Genomic DNA, 13760 nt, shown 5'->3' on the forward strand with positions numbered 1-13760 from the left:
TTCTTTGCTATTTCTTGGTTTTTTTTGTTTCACTATATTTCAAATTCTTTCTTGTGGAAGTATTTATACAAAGTTAATAACTCGGTAAATAGTTTGGGGCGCATGAATAAGAGTAGTAAATAGTTTGGGCCTGCGCATTAAAGGGTAAAATATTTTTTCATTCACAATACTTGCGTATTAGATTTAACTTGGAGATTTGGGAGGAAATTCCTAATTGAATTGCTACGTGAGCTGGTCCAAGGGGTGGAAAATCACAAGTCAATTGGGACTTTTCCCCTCACATGAAACCCAATTGATTTGTTGACTGAATTTGTTGACTTTCAGTCAACTCTCATTTCACCCAAAAACCCTTCTCCTCCCTCATATTAAAACCTCAAACAAATTTCGATACACCGCAAAATTTCATTCTTTTTTTCCTTCCCTCCAAGCGCGCGCGCGCGGAGTCTCTCTCTCTCACACACACGGTCTCTCTCTCTAGCTTTCTCTCTCATCCACAATCCATTTTTGTGTGTCGCAAAATTAGTTATGGAGGGATGTCAACAATACAATCCACGAACAGTGGAAGAAGTATTTAGAGATTTTAAGGGTCGAAGAGCTGCACTTATTAAAGCTCTTACCACCGGTAACCACTCTCCCCAATTTCACAACTTTTAACCCATTTATTTTTATTTTGTGATTTTTTTGTTGTTGTGGTACTGCACCAATTTTTATTGTCTCATGCAAATATATGACTTTAATTTAATGTTTTCTTCTGTGGGTTGTTGCAGATGTTGAAGAATTTTATCAACAATGTGACCCAGGTAAAGTTGTCTTTTTATTTTCAGAATGCTGTGTCTCTTGCTCTCCAGTACCTGTATGGATGCTGGCTGCGCTCCTGATGCAATTTTTCCAATGATTTGGCTATTAGTTTGTATATTTATGTTCCCATTTTCTTTTGTAATTATTACATTTTTATGAAACCTTTTAGGAGCTTTTATTTTTTATTTTTTTTAAAAAAAAAGAAAGAAGAAAAAAAAACTTTTTAGTACAAATTTGCTATGTAATTTTCTGTTGCTTTACAATGAATTAGGTGCAGTTTTCACATATTGAAAAAATGTTTCTTTATATTGAAATCTGAGAGTTTTGAGATAAATAATTGCAAATGGGATTCCAAGCTATGTTAAAGGTTTACAAGTCATTCTTGACAAGATAGCCTTTCTTCGTGTTCCTTTCCTTCTTATTTTGGGTTTTAGAAAGTGGAGCTGGAGTTATGTTGAGAGAAATATGTACTTGCAGACTAAATGCACCAAAAGGCAGCTAGAGTCAAGTTGTTTTTAAGTTTGATTCTTGTTGTTTACGTTTTCACTCACAACACAGTTTTTAGAAAACTTGCATAGAATGAATAATTCTTGCTAAATCTGGGTTAAATTTTGTAGCAGACTTTCTAATTTTGACAAAGCACTCTACAATGAGAAAAGAAGCTGATGAAGATTTCCTTCTTCCGTTTCTTTCAATATCTTCAGATGCCTTGAGTTATACTCTTGTGGTCTACATTACCCAGTCAGAAGCTGAAACTATGTTTTTATTCTCATTCAAATGCAGAGAAAGAAAACCTTTGCCTTTATGGATTTCCAAGTGAACAGTGGGAAGTCAATTTACCAGCTGAAGAAGTGCCACCGGAGCTTCCCGAGCCTGCTCTGGGAATAAACTTCGCCCGAGATGGCATGCAAGAGAAGGACTGGCTCTCCTTGGTCGCTGTGCATAGTGATGCATGGTTACTTTCCGTTGCATTTTATTTTGGTGCTAGATTTGGGTTTGATAGAGCTGATAGGTATGTTTTCTGCTTTCATTTCTTCAAAATCTCTTTAGCCCAATTGAAATGTTTGTCTTTCCTGAATGCTGTTGCAACTTGGATCCTGAGCAAAGTTTATGAAGTTACGAATTAAAAGCTGACTTTTCTACATTAATTTCTAATCTACTTTCTTGCCTTGTGGTATATCTCTACTGATTCATCTGTTATGATGTATGGCACTATGGCACAAAAAAAAAAACCAGTATTAGTATTTGGCTTGCAACATGTGTCATTTACCTTATCTGTAGCTAGTTCTTTTCTATGTCTTTACTCTACTGTTTCGTCATATGATTTAATTAAATTGATGTAGTTTATTGCTTTTTCATAACGGTGGTACCCGACTAGTTTGCGCGCATCTTGTCTAGTCCACTAGGTACTTACTACTTCCCATCAGCACATGTACCCAGTAACTCTTTCTACCAAGGCTTAGCCCTTAGGCAGATGTGAAAAACCACCTAGTATCTTTTGTCTCTGCTGAGATTTGAACCTCAGTCTCAGTTTTTCACCTACTTAATTGACCACTAGGCCACACCTTTGGTGGGTGCGATGCAACTTATTGTTTTTAGAGCAAAATTCAGATTAGGATCTTACTCTCTTTTCAGCTTTACAGCGTAGGGATAATAGGATGTTGGCACACTCCAGTCATTTCTTGTTATTATTATAAATATTATTAACTTCCTGTCCTCCTACTCCTGGTAGTTCTTCTTCATTTTCTGCTTTGTTTTATGATGACTGTACTACCATTATTTTTCTGCTTCTCTGGATTCGCTTCATTCTTCATCATGATGTCTCCTTCTCCTCTCCTCTTTGTCGTTGTGGTGGTGGTTGGTACCTTTGCTTTTCTCTTTTGCTCTCTCTTGCTGTCAACTTTTCTTTTTCTCCTTTTTCTTTTGTTTTATTCCGTTTTCTACTCATAAATTTTTTATATAACTGATTGTTTCAAAAGTAAAAAAAATGATTTGTAAATGGGAAATTGAACAGAACAAGTCAAGTCTTTTTTCTTTTTATAGTGAAAATCAGTTTGTGGCTACAATTATCTATTGATTGCCGTTAAATCATATCTAATGATGTTTAATTTGAGTTGTTTGGATAAGTTTTATATTGTATATTGGATGCTGAACTTAGTTTTGGTAATTGCATTTTGATGTAATATATACTAAATTTGTATATGTTAGATAACTTTTAAGTTGTGCGCTTTACTTCATGCTTAAAGAATCGGGATCCTTGTTGCCCCCCCCCCCACCCCCAAAACACACACACACACACACAAAACCCCTTGCTCAATGGGAGTTGACCAAATAAATGCTCTTAAGGTAACCTCTTCTGATGACCGGCCACTAACAGTACCAACTGTGCTAAGCTGAAAAGTAATGTATGTTGGAGTGTGAATATGTCCAAATCTGCAATCTTTAAATCTTTTGTTTTGAGAAGAACAATGAAAATTATAATCTAGCAATGCGGTATAGGTTGATCTCAAAGCTTGAAAACCATAACATTTTCGAAATCTTGTGGGTGGCCTCACAAGTCCAATAAAGGGATTAGTTGATTTAAGTGGAACTAATGATTAAGGGTGTTGATCTTGTTTCCTTAGTTGGCACACTAAATAAAGTTTGTCATATGCTTGACATTTGTTCTGATAAGAAAGTGCCGAGCCTTTTTCTTTTCTCTTTTGCATAATGTTCGGGTATTTACTCTGAGCTAATTTTTGTTCTATTTTGTAACACTAAAGTATTTTCTGGGAATCTAAAAGAAATGGGGGCAAAGAAGAAAGTTCTGGAAAGGAAGGGAAACCTGAGCTAGACTCTTGTTGGTACTTGCTTTAGTCGATAGCAGACTGTCGTACCTTTCTTCAGCTTTTACAAAAACTCTAAGCAGCTCTTTTTATCTTGAGTTTCAGGAGAAGATTGTTTAATATGATGAATGATCTTCCTACAATTTTTGAGGTTGTGTCTGGAACAGCCAAGAAACAATCAAAAGAAAAGTCATCAGTGTCAAATCACAGCAGCACCAAGTCTAAGTCAAACTCAAAGGTAGTGATCATGGTACCTTTATTCCATTTTCCCTTCTTCTTGCAGACGGAAGTTTTGCCTTTCTCATTTATTTTTTTTGGATTGAATGCCTTAGCTGAACATAATCTTCATAAGTTCCTTGTTATGAGGTGATTACAAAATTTTATTTTTTAAGATTTATTTCCTCCATAAGGTAGGCGTAAGGTCTGCGTACATGCTACCCTCCTAGGCCTAATTATGTGGGATTATATTGGTTATGTTGTTGCTAGTGCTAATATTATGATATTTGGACCTTTTAGGTTCCTTGATATTTGGTAATATTTAGATTTTAGGCTTCTTAGATTCTTGAATCATGCAGTGTGAATCTCTTCGCCATGTGTACCTCTCAGTTAAGCATTGTTGTTGTACCCTATGCTATCTGATACCTTAGTTTTCTTGAGTGAAATAGCAAATGCTCTTCACTTCAAGACTTTAGTCCAATACGTAATGTTAATAGCTATACAAATTTCCTTTTCAGTGTTTGAGATGTTGCTGGACGTTAGTATGAATTAGATACACTTTCTCCAAACATGTTGTAGGTTTGTTCTAGCCTGATCTCCTTGGTAGATAGGCTGCTTATGTCTTTAATAGGTTTTCAACCGAAACTAAAGGAGAGTTAAAATAGACTAACCTGCAGACCATTCTCCTTCAGACTGAATAAATAAGCCATCTGTCTAGAAAACCTAAACAGCCTGTTTGAAATAAGCAGAAAATTTGACAGCTCGCGGACTTCTTAAGTTGAGGCATTTCGCACTTGTTAGTTTTTATGTCTACAGAGATGTTATTCTGTAAAAAAACTGAAAGTGGAATTACTGTTTCATGTGCCAATTTTAACCTTGCTCAATCTGATCATAGGTGGCACAACGTGGATCTGAATCCCAGGTCAAGTATTCAAGACCACAACCAAAAGATGAGGATGAAGATGGCTTGGAAGATGACGAGCAAGGAGAAACACTATGTGGGGCTTGCGGCGAAAACTATGCATCTGACGAATTCTGGATCTGCTGTGACATATGTGAGATATGGTTCCATGGGAAGTGTGTTAAAATCACTCCTGCTAGGGCAGAGCATATCAAGCAGTACAAGTGCCCATCTTGCAGCAGCAACAAGAGAGCACGCCCTTGATTGCACCTTCTTTATTGGGTCACACTTCGTGGACTTGGGAATTGTTAGCTAGACCTTTGTCCAGTACAAGAAATGGAGATTTTTCGAGAGGCTCTTGAATGTCAGATTTGTTTCTAGGTTGTCAGTCGAGTTGCAAGTATGTAGTTGTCTAGTTTGAGTTATTTGGTCCTGCGTGTTGTTTATTATGTAGGTTGCACATCTGAATTATTTCTGTAGGTTAAAGTGATGGTTTCAAGAATGTTGAGTCTCAATTAGTGTCTATGCTATTAACGGAAACTGTTTTCCTCAGCGGTATGGCAAGGATACATTGCTCTTCAAAATCGTGTTTCATGACCTGGGGCGGGTTTGTTCAATCCGGACTGAGGTGCCACGTGGCCCAATAAAATTATGTCCGCTCATTAAAAAAGGGGCCATACAAGAGTTATGTTAGTTGGGGGGGGGGGGGGGGGGAAGGGGGAGGATTTCAAACCTGTAACCTTTAACTGCACTATATATTCACACAAAACGTAGTTTTAACCGCGCTATGCTTGGCATGTTAAAGATTCTTTTTGATAAAAAATAGTTTTTTCGCAGTCGGACAACTTTTCAGATCGACAAGACAACACATAAAGCGTAGTATTTAACCGCGATATATATATTTAGTTATTTATCAAACATCTTCCTCCTATGACAATGTAGTTTTCTAACAATTTTAGAGTGAAACTCGAAAGTGAACGTAAAAAATTTCCGTTTTTTAATCCAATACTATTTTTGATTACATGAATGGGAGGGAGAAATTCATTAATTTACTCAACTGAAAAATATTAAATATCTATAAGATGTAACAACGCCGTGGAAACATAATTTTATTTGATATATCTTGCAACATAAACAAGTACATACACTTATTACAAAAAAACATTACTAAAAAATAAAACACTACGTGTATCCTTGATAGTTGGGCACATTAGATGAACTTGTACCAAGAGCTGGATTACCACCGCCATCGGTATTGACATAAATTCAACACCCCTCTTCATCAATTCCGATGCACCTCTATGCCTTTCAACAAACCTCTCTGTCATCTGTTTGAATGTCATCCAGACCATGACAGTGACAGGCAATCCATGTGCAGACTTCAATAACCCATTGAAAGACTCCGACACATTTGTAGTCAGGGTTCCCCATCGTCTGCCACCATCAGCATGCAATGTCCACTTGTGAAGCTCATGTCGTATCAACCAATTATAGGCTCTTTCGTCTAACTACCGGATCGATTCCATGCGCCTCTTGAATTTGCACTGTTGGTGATCGGTTGCAGCCATCCACATTAAATCATGCAAGTCTTCTTTGGGATATTTCTTCTGGAAATTGGCCTTCAGGTGCCTCACACAGTAACGATAGTATGCATAGGGTTCCTGCCATTCAGGCAAATGCTCTACAGAACTTAATATACCACCATGCCGATCAGATAGTAGACAAATACCTGAACATTGTTTGACAACGTGTTGCTTCAAGTGGTTCGAAAATAACGTCCACGTCTCTTGGCTTTCATTGACACAGATGGAAAAAGCTAGTGGAAATATTTGTCCATTGGCATCTACTGCAACGACAATCAACAACTTAATATTATACTTTCCATAAACATGAGTACCGTATATGAAAATTACCGTACGGGAATGCACAAAACCATCAATTGCTGGTTTAAATGCACAAAACACGTATCTGAATATATATTCCGAGATTCCTGCACTCCGCTCAAACTTCCATTCAACAACAATCCCGAGGTTGAAGTGTTTCAGTGCGGCCTTGTACCTGGGTAGAGATGCAAATGACTTATCCTAGTCACCATAAACAATTTCAAATGCATGCTTGCACCCGAGATATGCCTTTCTTTTGGTAATAGCACACCCATATCCCTGGTGGATGGATGTAATACACTCTTTGATCTTGTACCTAATGGACACTTCCAAGTATGGAATCAGTTGAAGAGAAATTAAGTCAACATCCTAGTTGAAGTGATTCCCATTGAATGTGTCCATTTCACAATTGTAGGTGCTAATATATTTACCCACTTTCCACAACCCTGTTTCCTTCTTGCTCGCACGCAACATCCAGTGACAACCCGTAAACCATCTACGACAAACAACCTTGTATACCTCCGGACTTGACTCTCATACTATCATCTCATGACACTCTCTTACATTGTATATTTTACAAGCCCTGGATAGGCGAGCTTTATCGGGAAAAAATATGCTCTTTGCCAGCACCGTTGGTCTAGACTCATCCCACATTGCTGACCGAATTTCGTCAAGATCCCTTGTGAGGGCATCCACATCCGACATACTTGGCAAATTATCAAGGTAGGGAATATGCATTGAATGAAACGACACGTGGGACTCGTACACTCTTGGTCTAACGGGAGGTGGAGCATGCTCCCTCGTCAGCTCAGATTCGACATTCACTTCCTCCTCATCATCACCCTCATCAGGAAAGGGTGTGTCATTTCCAGACTCATCGACATTATTATCATAATCACTATTATCTTCCTGACTCTACACATCTGCCAAATCCCGAATAAATACGTCATCTACGGGCAACTGAGTGAGGTCAGGACCATCAAGTTGCTCGTTTTCACTGCACAAATAACAAAATGATAAGCTACTCAAATTGATAAATACTTTACATATAGCTATATCGCTTCACTTACAAGTCGTAGTGTGTTGACATTCCATGATGGACATTATCCTGTTGGTGATGACTCCCGGATGGATCACCATGATCCAACATACCAAAACCACGCATATTACAACTGGGCGTGGGGTCATAACTTGTAAAATTCATATCTGGATGGTACCCTCTATGGAATATATGAGTGTTAATACAAATTCAATGCAACAAAAATAAACATCGTAACACAAAGGAAAATTGAAGTTTACCAGTCGTCTTGTGGATTATGTAAAGTTGGAGAGAAATTATTTTCTCTCTCCTCATTCGCCCCTGGAGATAAGTTTAGATCCGGCCAAACTCTTTCAGCCGGAACCTGTTGGGCTAAAACTGCTCTAGAATAACCACCCGATGATTGAGGGTTATCACTGCTTTGCGCAACATCATTATTGCGAATGTCTTCATGTTTCACGTACATTTCCAACATTTTTATCAAAATAAGTTCCCGGTATTCATCCGGAGTCCCCAAAAAATCTCTCAGAGTTGCATCATCCTCGATGTTAAACTCAGCATAACAAGCAACCCCTTGCGGAGTCACAAAATACAGATATCTTCCGGTTATTTTAAGATTCACCAAATATTTGCTCAACCTCATTTTATTGCATAACAACGATATCAGTCTATCATACTCCATTGTAAATAGCAACTTAACATGACTCTGTGGAGATAAACTATAGCTCACTGAGTTATTCGCCACTACAACCTCACCCTCCCCCAACATAATGAAACCCTTACTTTTCGTTCTTTAGACATTAAGAAAACAACTTGAGAATTTAACAACAAGAAAAATTTATCACGAAGTTGGAGTATTTCTGAATGATTTTTCTCAAAACCCTTAACGTCTTTAAATAAGGCAATGCCCAAACGGGGAGGGGAGGGGAGGGGAGGGAGGGGGGGGGTTCAAATTTTTGGAAGTAAAATGTAATTTAAAAGGGCGTTTTACATATTTGAATTATTGTTATGTTAGTTAAGCGCAGAAGAGTTATTGGTGGGCCCACAAAATATGAAACGCAATAATAAATCGCGTTTTATATAGTTGTCTTATCAGCTAACATGTAAAACGCGGTTCATTACCGTGATTTATATAAAACGCTGTAATGAACCGCATTTTACTTTAACGTCCCAGACGGCTGTTAAGGTAAAATGCGATTCATAACCGCGTTTTATATAGAATGCTAACTTTATTTTTTACACCTAAAACAGTATTTTGAGTCCAAAAGAACCACATTTCGATTATGGACTCAGGAGCCACCCAACCTCTGACCAACAGTTGCTGTCTCTTGAGGAAAGACAAGGACAATCACACTTCAATGCTCTCTGCTGATGCACTCTAAAACGACTCTCTTAATCCTCAACAATTTTACTCCACTCTATAATTGCACTCCTCAGCAACAATGTGATAATATTTTCTTATATTATAGGACTTAGAACACTTGATGACTTTTGTTTCTTAATTTGTTAGTCAAACAATTGAAGAACTTTTTGAGATTAAAAAAAAGGGCAGGTCTAAATTCGTTTACAACCATTTTCCCACCACAACACCTTTTCAGGAATTTTGGAGCAACGGTAAAGTTGTGTGACCTATAATTTAGGGGTTCAAATCGTGGACACAACCACTAATACTTGTATTAGGGTAGGATATCTGCTTCACACCCCTTGAGTATGGCCCTTTTCGGACCAAATGTGAACACGAGATACTTTGTGTATTAAGCTGCCCAACACCTTTTTCGTGCTTACAAGTTTCAACCAACCAATACAACCCTAGAGATTATGAATATGTATGTACCACAATTGGGAATCTAGGTGATTCTTTCTATGCTTTACTTACCTCTTTTTGCTTAATTAAGAAAAAGAAAAGAAATATAAAAGGCTCGTTTGGATTGACTTAAATAAGTGACTTTTCAGCATAAATAACTTTTAAGTCAAAAAACAATAAGTTGGGTTTGCCCAACTTATTGCTTTTGACTTGTTTTAAGGAGCTTTTAACTTATTTTAAGTACTTTTTTATTTTGTCAAACATTGAAAAAAGCTTAAAAACTGATTTGACCAGCTTCCAAACACCTAAAAGACAGTATTTCGTTTTGAAGACTCAAATTTGAGCAATTTGTTGGTTGTATTGATAAAAGAGCAATAACATTGGTAAAATAGGGGCCAATGGCAAAAAGAGCAAAGCTTTTTATACAGTCAAAAGAAAAGGAAAATAGCAAGGCAAGAAATGTCCTGCAAATTCCAAAGTACAGTCTCTGAAGAGTAGAGTTTAGCATCAAGCAGCGTGAGGCCAATCTTTAATTTCCTGATATTCAAGAAATTTACAATCACAAAAAGTTTACACTAAAGAAGCTTCAATTTTTCTAGACTGAAACATCATCTTTTAATTTATAGAATAGGAGCAGGACAAGAGATAACATGAAAGACAAAATAATATTTACTAAATATTCCTACATTTTTCTTTACAAAATCTACACTGTGTTATACTACAATTTAGTCAAAAGATAAGAAAAAAGAAAGCTGCAAAAGGATTGAACATATAGAACAACATTTTCTCCCCTTTCCCTGTTTAGTTTCTTTGCTGTTTGTATGCAAGATTTCATCAAACAAAGCTCTCTTGATTCTTGGTAGATAACCTCTTGAGGAACTCATAAGTAGTGATCATAGTTGTTGCAGACATAGACATTGATGCCCATCTTGGACCTAATCCTCTATAACATGCACCTAATCCACCTTCCTTCACTAAATTCCTCACTGTCTGTATAATTGTTGGTCTTCTCCTACAACACCATTCTTGATCATCTAACACTTGCAATCTTGTCTTGACAGTGTCAAGTGGCATTGTCACTAATGCAGATATTCCACTAGCCAATGCTGCACTCAACCCTTGAACCGCCAACATTGCCTTCCCCTTTGGCTGCCTATAACTACACTCATCGTCTTTTTTGCAAAAATAGCAGCCAATTGAACCCCATATCACTCTTTGAGCAATAGAGTATGAGCCCCACCAAACTGCATTTGAAGGTGCATAAGTCAGTATTGAAATGCCAAATCCTCTATACAATCCCCTTAAACCATCACTACAAATTATCTTTCTACACGCGTCGATCCCACCATTATAATACTTCAATCCAACAACACCATACCTAGAATTTCCACTTCGTTGGACCATTAATCTCTGGCTCACAACATCAACCGGGGTCCACACCAATTGGGCCGCCAATGCAGCGCTGAGACCAGCAGCCGCATTGGCAATGGCCGAGGAAGATGCCTCGGCCAATCCCAACTTAGCAGTAACAGTTCCAACATTACTTTTGGTCATTTCAAGCGCGCCCATGTAAAGGACGCGTGCAGGAATGGTCCCCGTGAGGGAAGTACCAAATCCCCTGTAAAATCCTCTGTACCCTTCACTCCTCAACATGGATACTGCCATTTTTAGACATGGTATTTGCTTAGTCATAACTTGCTGCCGCGTTTTCAACACTACAATCGGATACAGTGTGCTCGAGACACCAGAAAATAGCGCAGCACCTAAGAAAAAAAACTTGGATTTGTCAAGCATTTCCCAATCTATATCTGCAGGAAGTTGGATTTTTGAAGTTGATTCATCCTCTGCCATACTCAAGCTCATTTTCACCACTTTTCAAATTCGCTATATATTAAAACGCCTCAAACTAATTAACAACAGCAACTACGATTTAATCCCAAGCAAATTGAGGCCGACTATATGAATTCTGAACCGTCAAGCCAAGAGTATCGAGAATAAAAATAATAAGCAAAAGTACTAAAAGTTCATTATATTTTCAAACCAAATCAGTTAAATTCTATACTCTATATATTTTCCTAAAAATTAGCAACTCCCTTCAAATTAAATATTCTAAAAAACCACCTAATATCTACTGGAAAGAAAAGAAAAAGAACCCTACCAAGAATGAATAATAAAAAAAAAGATAAAAGAGGAGAAAAACGGAAAACTAAAACCAACCCTACTAGTACTAACTTGTGGAGTTCTCAAATAGATCAATGAAAGCTGCACATATAAAGTTACAATGTATACACTATATATCCAATACTTGTATAAATGTACATTGCTTTTTGCTTTTGTGGAGGCTGATTTGAGAGCTAAAATGATTCAGCATAGAATGATTTATCATCTCCTCGGGGGAAATAAAGCTCATTTTATAGTGAGTGTAACAGTCAAGAGGTGGCTGAACACTGTAGAAATGAAGGGAGGGCTGTGGATTTGAAGCCGAGGGTTTGTGCATGTGGACACGTGTCAGTCAACATATGAGATCATGACCATTTAACATACAGTAAGTTAAAAAGTGTTATCGTTTATACGTCATTCACTTCAATTATGTGTTTTAGTACTAAATTTAAGAAAGCAAGAACACATTCATGTTTTCTGGTGCTATGCTAAATATTTATGTCACTCAGAATATAATGAATATATTGAAATGAAAACCTAATAAACTTGTGTACTAACAATCTAATTTGAGTAGACAGTTGTTTAGGAAGTTATTTATTCATGCCGTATTTGTTTTACAGAATTATTTGGGATTAGATTCTTAAATAATTTTAATAATATAACAATTCTTTATAACTGTAAGTACGTGTATACAATTAATTGTAAATAATGTAGGAGCGTGTGCATGAACTGACAGGGATATGATTTCAACCAATTAGAAGAAGGGGTGCAGATGGATGGGATGCTGATTACATAAACTGTGGGTAAACAGGTGGCTAGCACCAGTGGGCTCATCACTTTTGGCGTTGGCAGCCATTTAATTTTCAGAATTTAAGGTATTATATTTCTTTTTGAAAGAATTTCTTTAGCTCGTCGACTGTGTCAAGTGGACGGATTAAGTATATTTTAGCAAATAGTTAACAAAATTAATAAACAAACAGGATCATATTCGCAAAATATTTGTTTGGTTCATGGACGGATCAATTTAAACTAAACAATATGCGTATATAGTCAGGTCTCTCTATAGCAGCATCCTTATATAACAATCATTCACTATAAAAGTCAAGTTTTTCTTATAATCGATTTTTTACCTTTTTATAACAATAACAATCATATTTATAGTAACACGCTCTTTATAAAATTATTCGTCTATAATAGCTATATAGAATCTTTAAGATTACTAATAATAATTCTAAAAATATGCACACCATCTTTTCTATTGAACAAAGTTTCTATCTCGCAGAAGACATAAGATTTGAAGATATGCACATGATACATTTTCTATTAGATATCTTTTTGCTGAAAATTTAGACACGAATCCTCACCAATTCAAGCATTATATCGGTAGTAAGAGAATGAAATCTACGAAACAACTACAATTACAAAGTTCTTCCATCAATCTTGAAAGAATTTATTTTCCTAGTAGCTTTAAAATGTGTGTCTTAGAGTTTAAATCTTTGTATGCTTAGTTATGAATTTATTAATAATGTATTAGCTTTCTTCAATATATACCTAGTGAAATATGCATATTTGAGATTTTTTAAATTTAAAAAATTTTCTTATCTTTTATATGTAACATATAAAAAAATAATAATTGATTTTTGGATAAGTTTATCTATAACAACCAAAAAATATTTAAACGTCAATGTCTCGACCCGGATTTCCCACCCTCGGGAGTCGTGATGGCGCCTACTCGTGGAAGCTAGTGTTGATACCCAATTTTTTCCTGTATATTTTTTATATATACAAAATACTTTCAAAATAACATATGTACGAGCATGCCCAAGTGTGTTAGTATTTTTCCCAATTTTTAAAAGATTTTTAAAACCAATTTATTGTCCATTTTAGCAGTACAAAATCAATAATTACTCCCAGAATCATCAATTTTGGTGAATAATTTATTTTATTCCCATATTTATACCAAAATATAGTTAAGGTAATTTTTATATATATTTTCAAATTTATTTGGTATTTTTAAAGCTAAATTGCATATAATTGCAATTCTAGCCTACTTTAAGATTTAATAACATTTTTATAATCATAAAATTGGTTTTAGTATTTTTAAATTAATATTTATGTGTTATTAAGTAATCCA

At 36.2% G+C, this 13760-nt stretch overlaps 2 protein-coding genes across 2 annotated transcripts; one reads left to right on the plus strand and one right to left on the minus strand.

The window, feature by feature from the left end:
* The first annotated feature begins 304 nt into the window (after positions 1–304).
* Positions 305–5292, plus strand: LOC104226491 (PHD finger protein ALFIN-LIKE 4-like). The gene is made up of 5 exons (XM_009778501.2): positions 305–622; positions 768–800; positions 1582–1810; positions 3729–3861; positions 4735–5292. Exons 1-5 carry the CDS (start codon positions 526–528, stop codon positions 5002–5004), a joined length of 762 nt encoding a protein of 253 aa, XP_009776803.1. The 5' UTR covers positions 305–525; the 3' UTR covers positions 5005–5292.
* Positions 5293–10112: 4820 nt separating this feature from the next.
* LOC104226492 (uncharacterized) lies at positions 10113–11875 on the minus strand. The gene has a single exon (XM_009778502.2). It carries the CDS (start codon positions 11327–11329, stop codon positions 10301–10303), a length of 1029 nt encoding a protein of 342 aa, XP_009776804.1. The 5' UTR covers positions 11330–11875; the 3' UTR covers positions 10113–10300.
* Between the last annotated feature and the right edge of the window lie 1885 nt (positions 11876–13760).

This window comes from Nicotiana sylvestris, chromosome 10 (genome assembly GCF_000393655.2).
Source record: "Nicotiana sylvestris chromosome 10, ASM39365v2, whole genome shotgun sequence".
NCBI classification, from domain to species: domain Eukaryota; kingdom Viridiplantae; phylum Streptophyta; class Magnoliopsida; order Solanales; family Solanaceae; genus Nicotiana; species Nicotiana sylvestris.

What these genes read in the sequence shown, in the direction of transcription:
- LOC104226492 (XM_009778502.2), bottom strand. Translation starts at nt 11,329, where the DNA reads ATGAGCTTGAGTATGGCAGAGGATGAATCAACTTCAAAAATCCAACTT.
- LOC104226491 (XM_009778501.2), top strand. Translation starts at nt 526, where the DNA reads ATGGAGGGATGTCAACAATACAATCCACGAACAGTGGAAGAAGTATTT. An exon ending in TTATCAACAATGTGACCCAG is followed by an intron (nt 801 to 1,581) that starts GTAAAGTTGTCT and finishes ATTCAAATGCAG; the next exon opens with AGAAAGAAAACCTTTGCCTT. An exon ending in GGGTTTGATAGAGCTGATAG is followed by an intron (nt 1,811 to 3,728) that starts GTATGTTTTCTG and finishes CTTGAGTTTCAG; the next exon opens with GAGAAGATTGTTTAATATGA.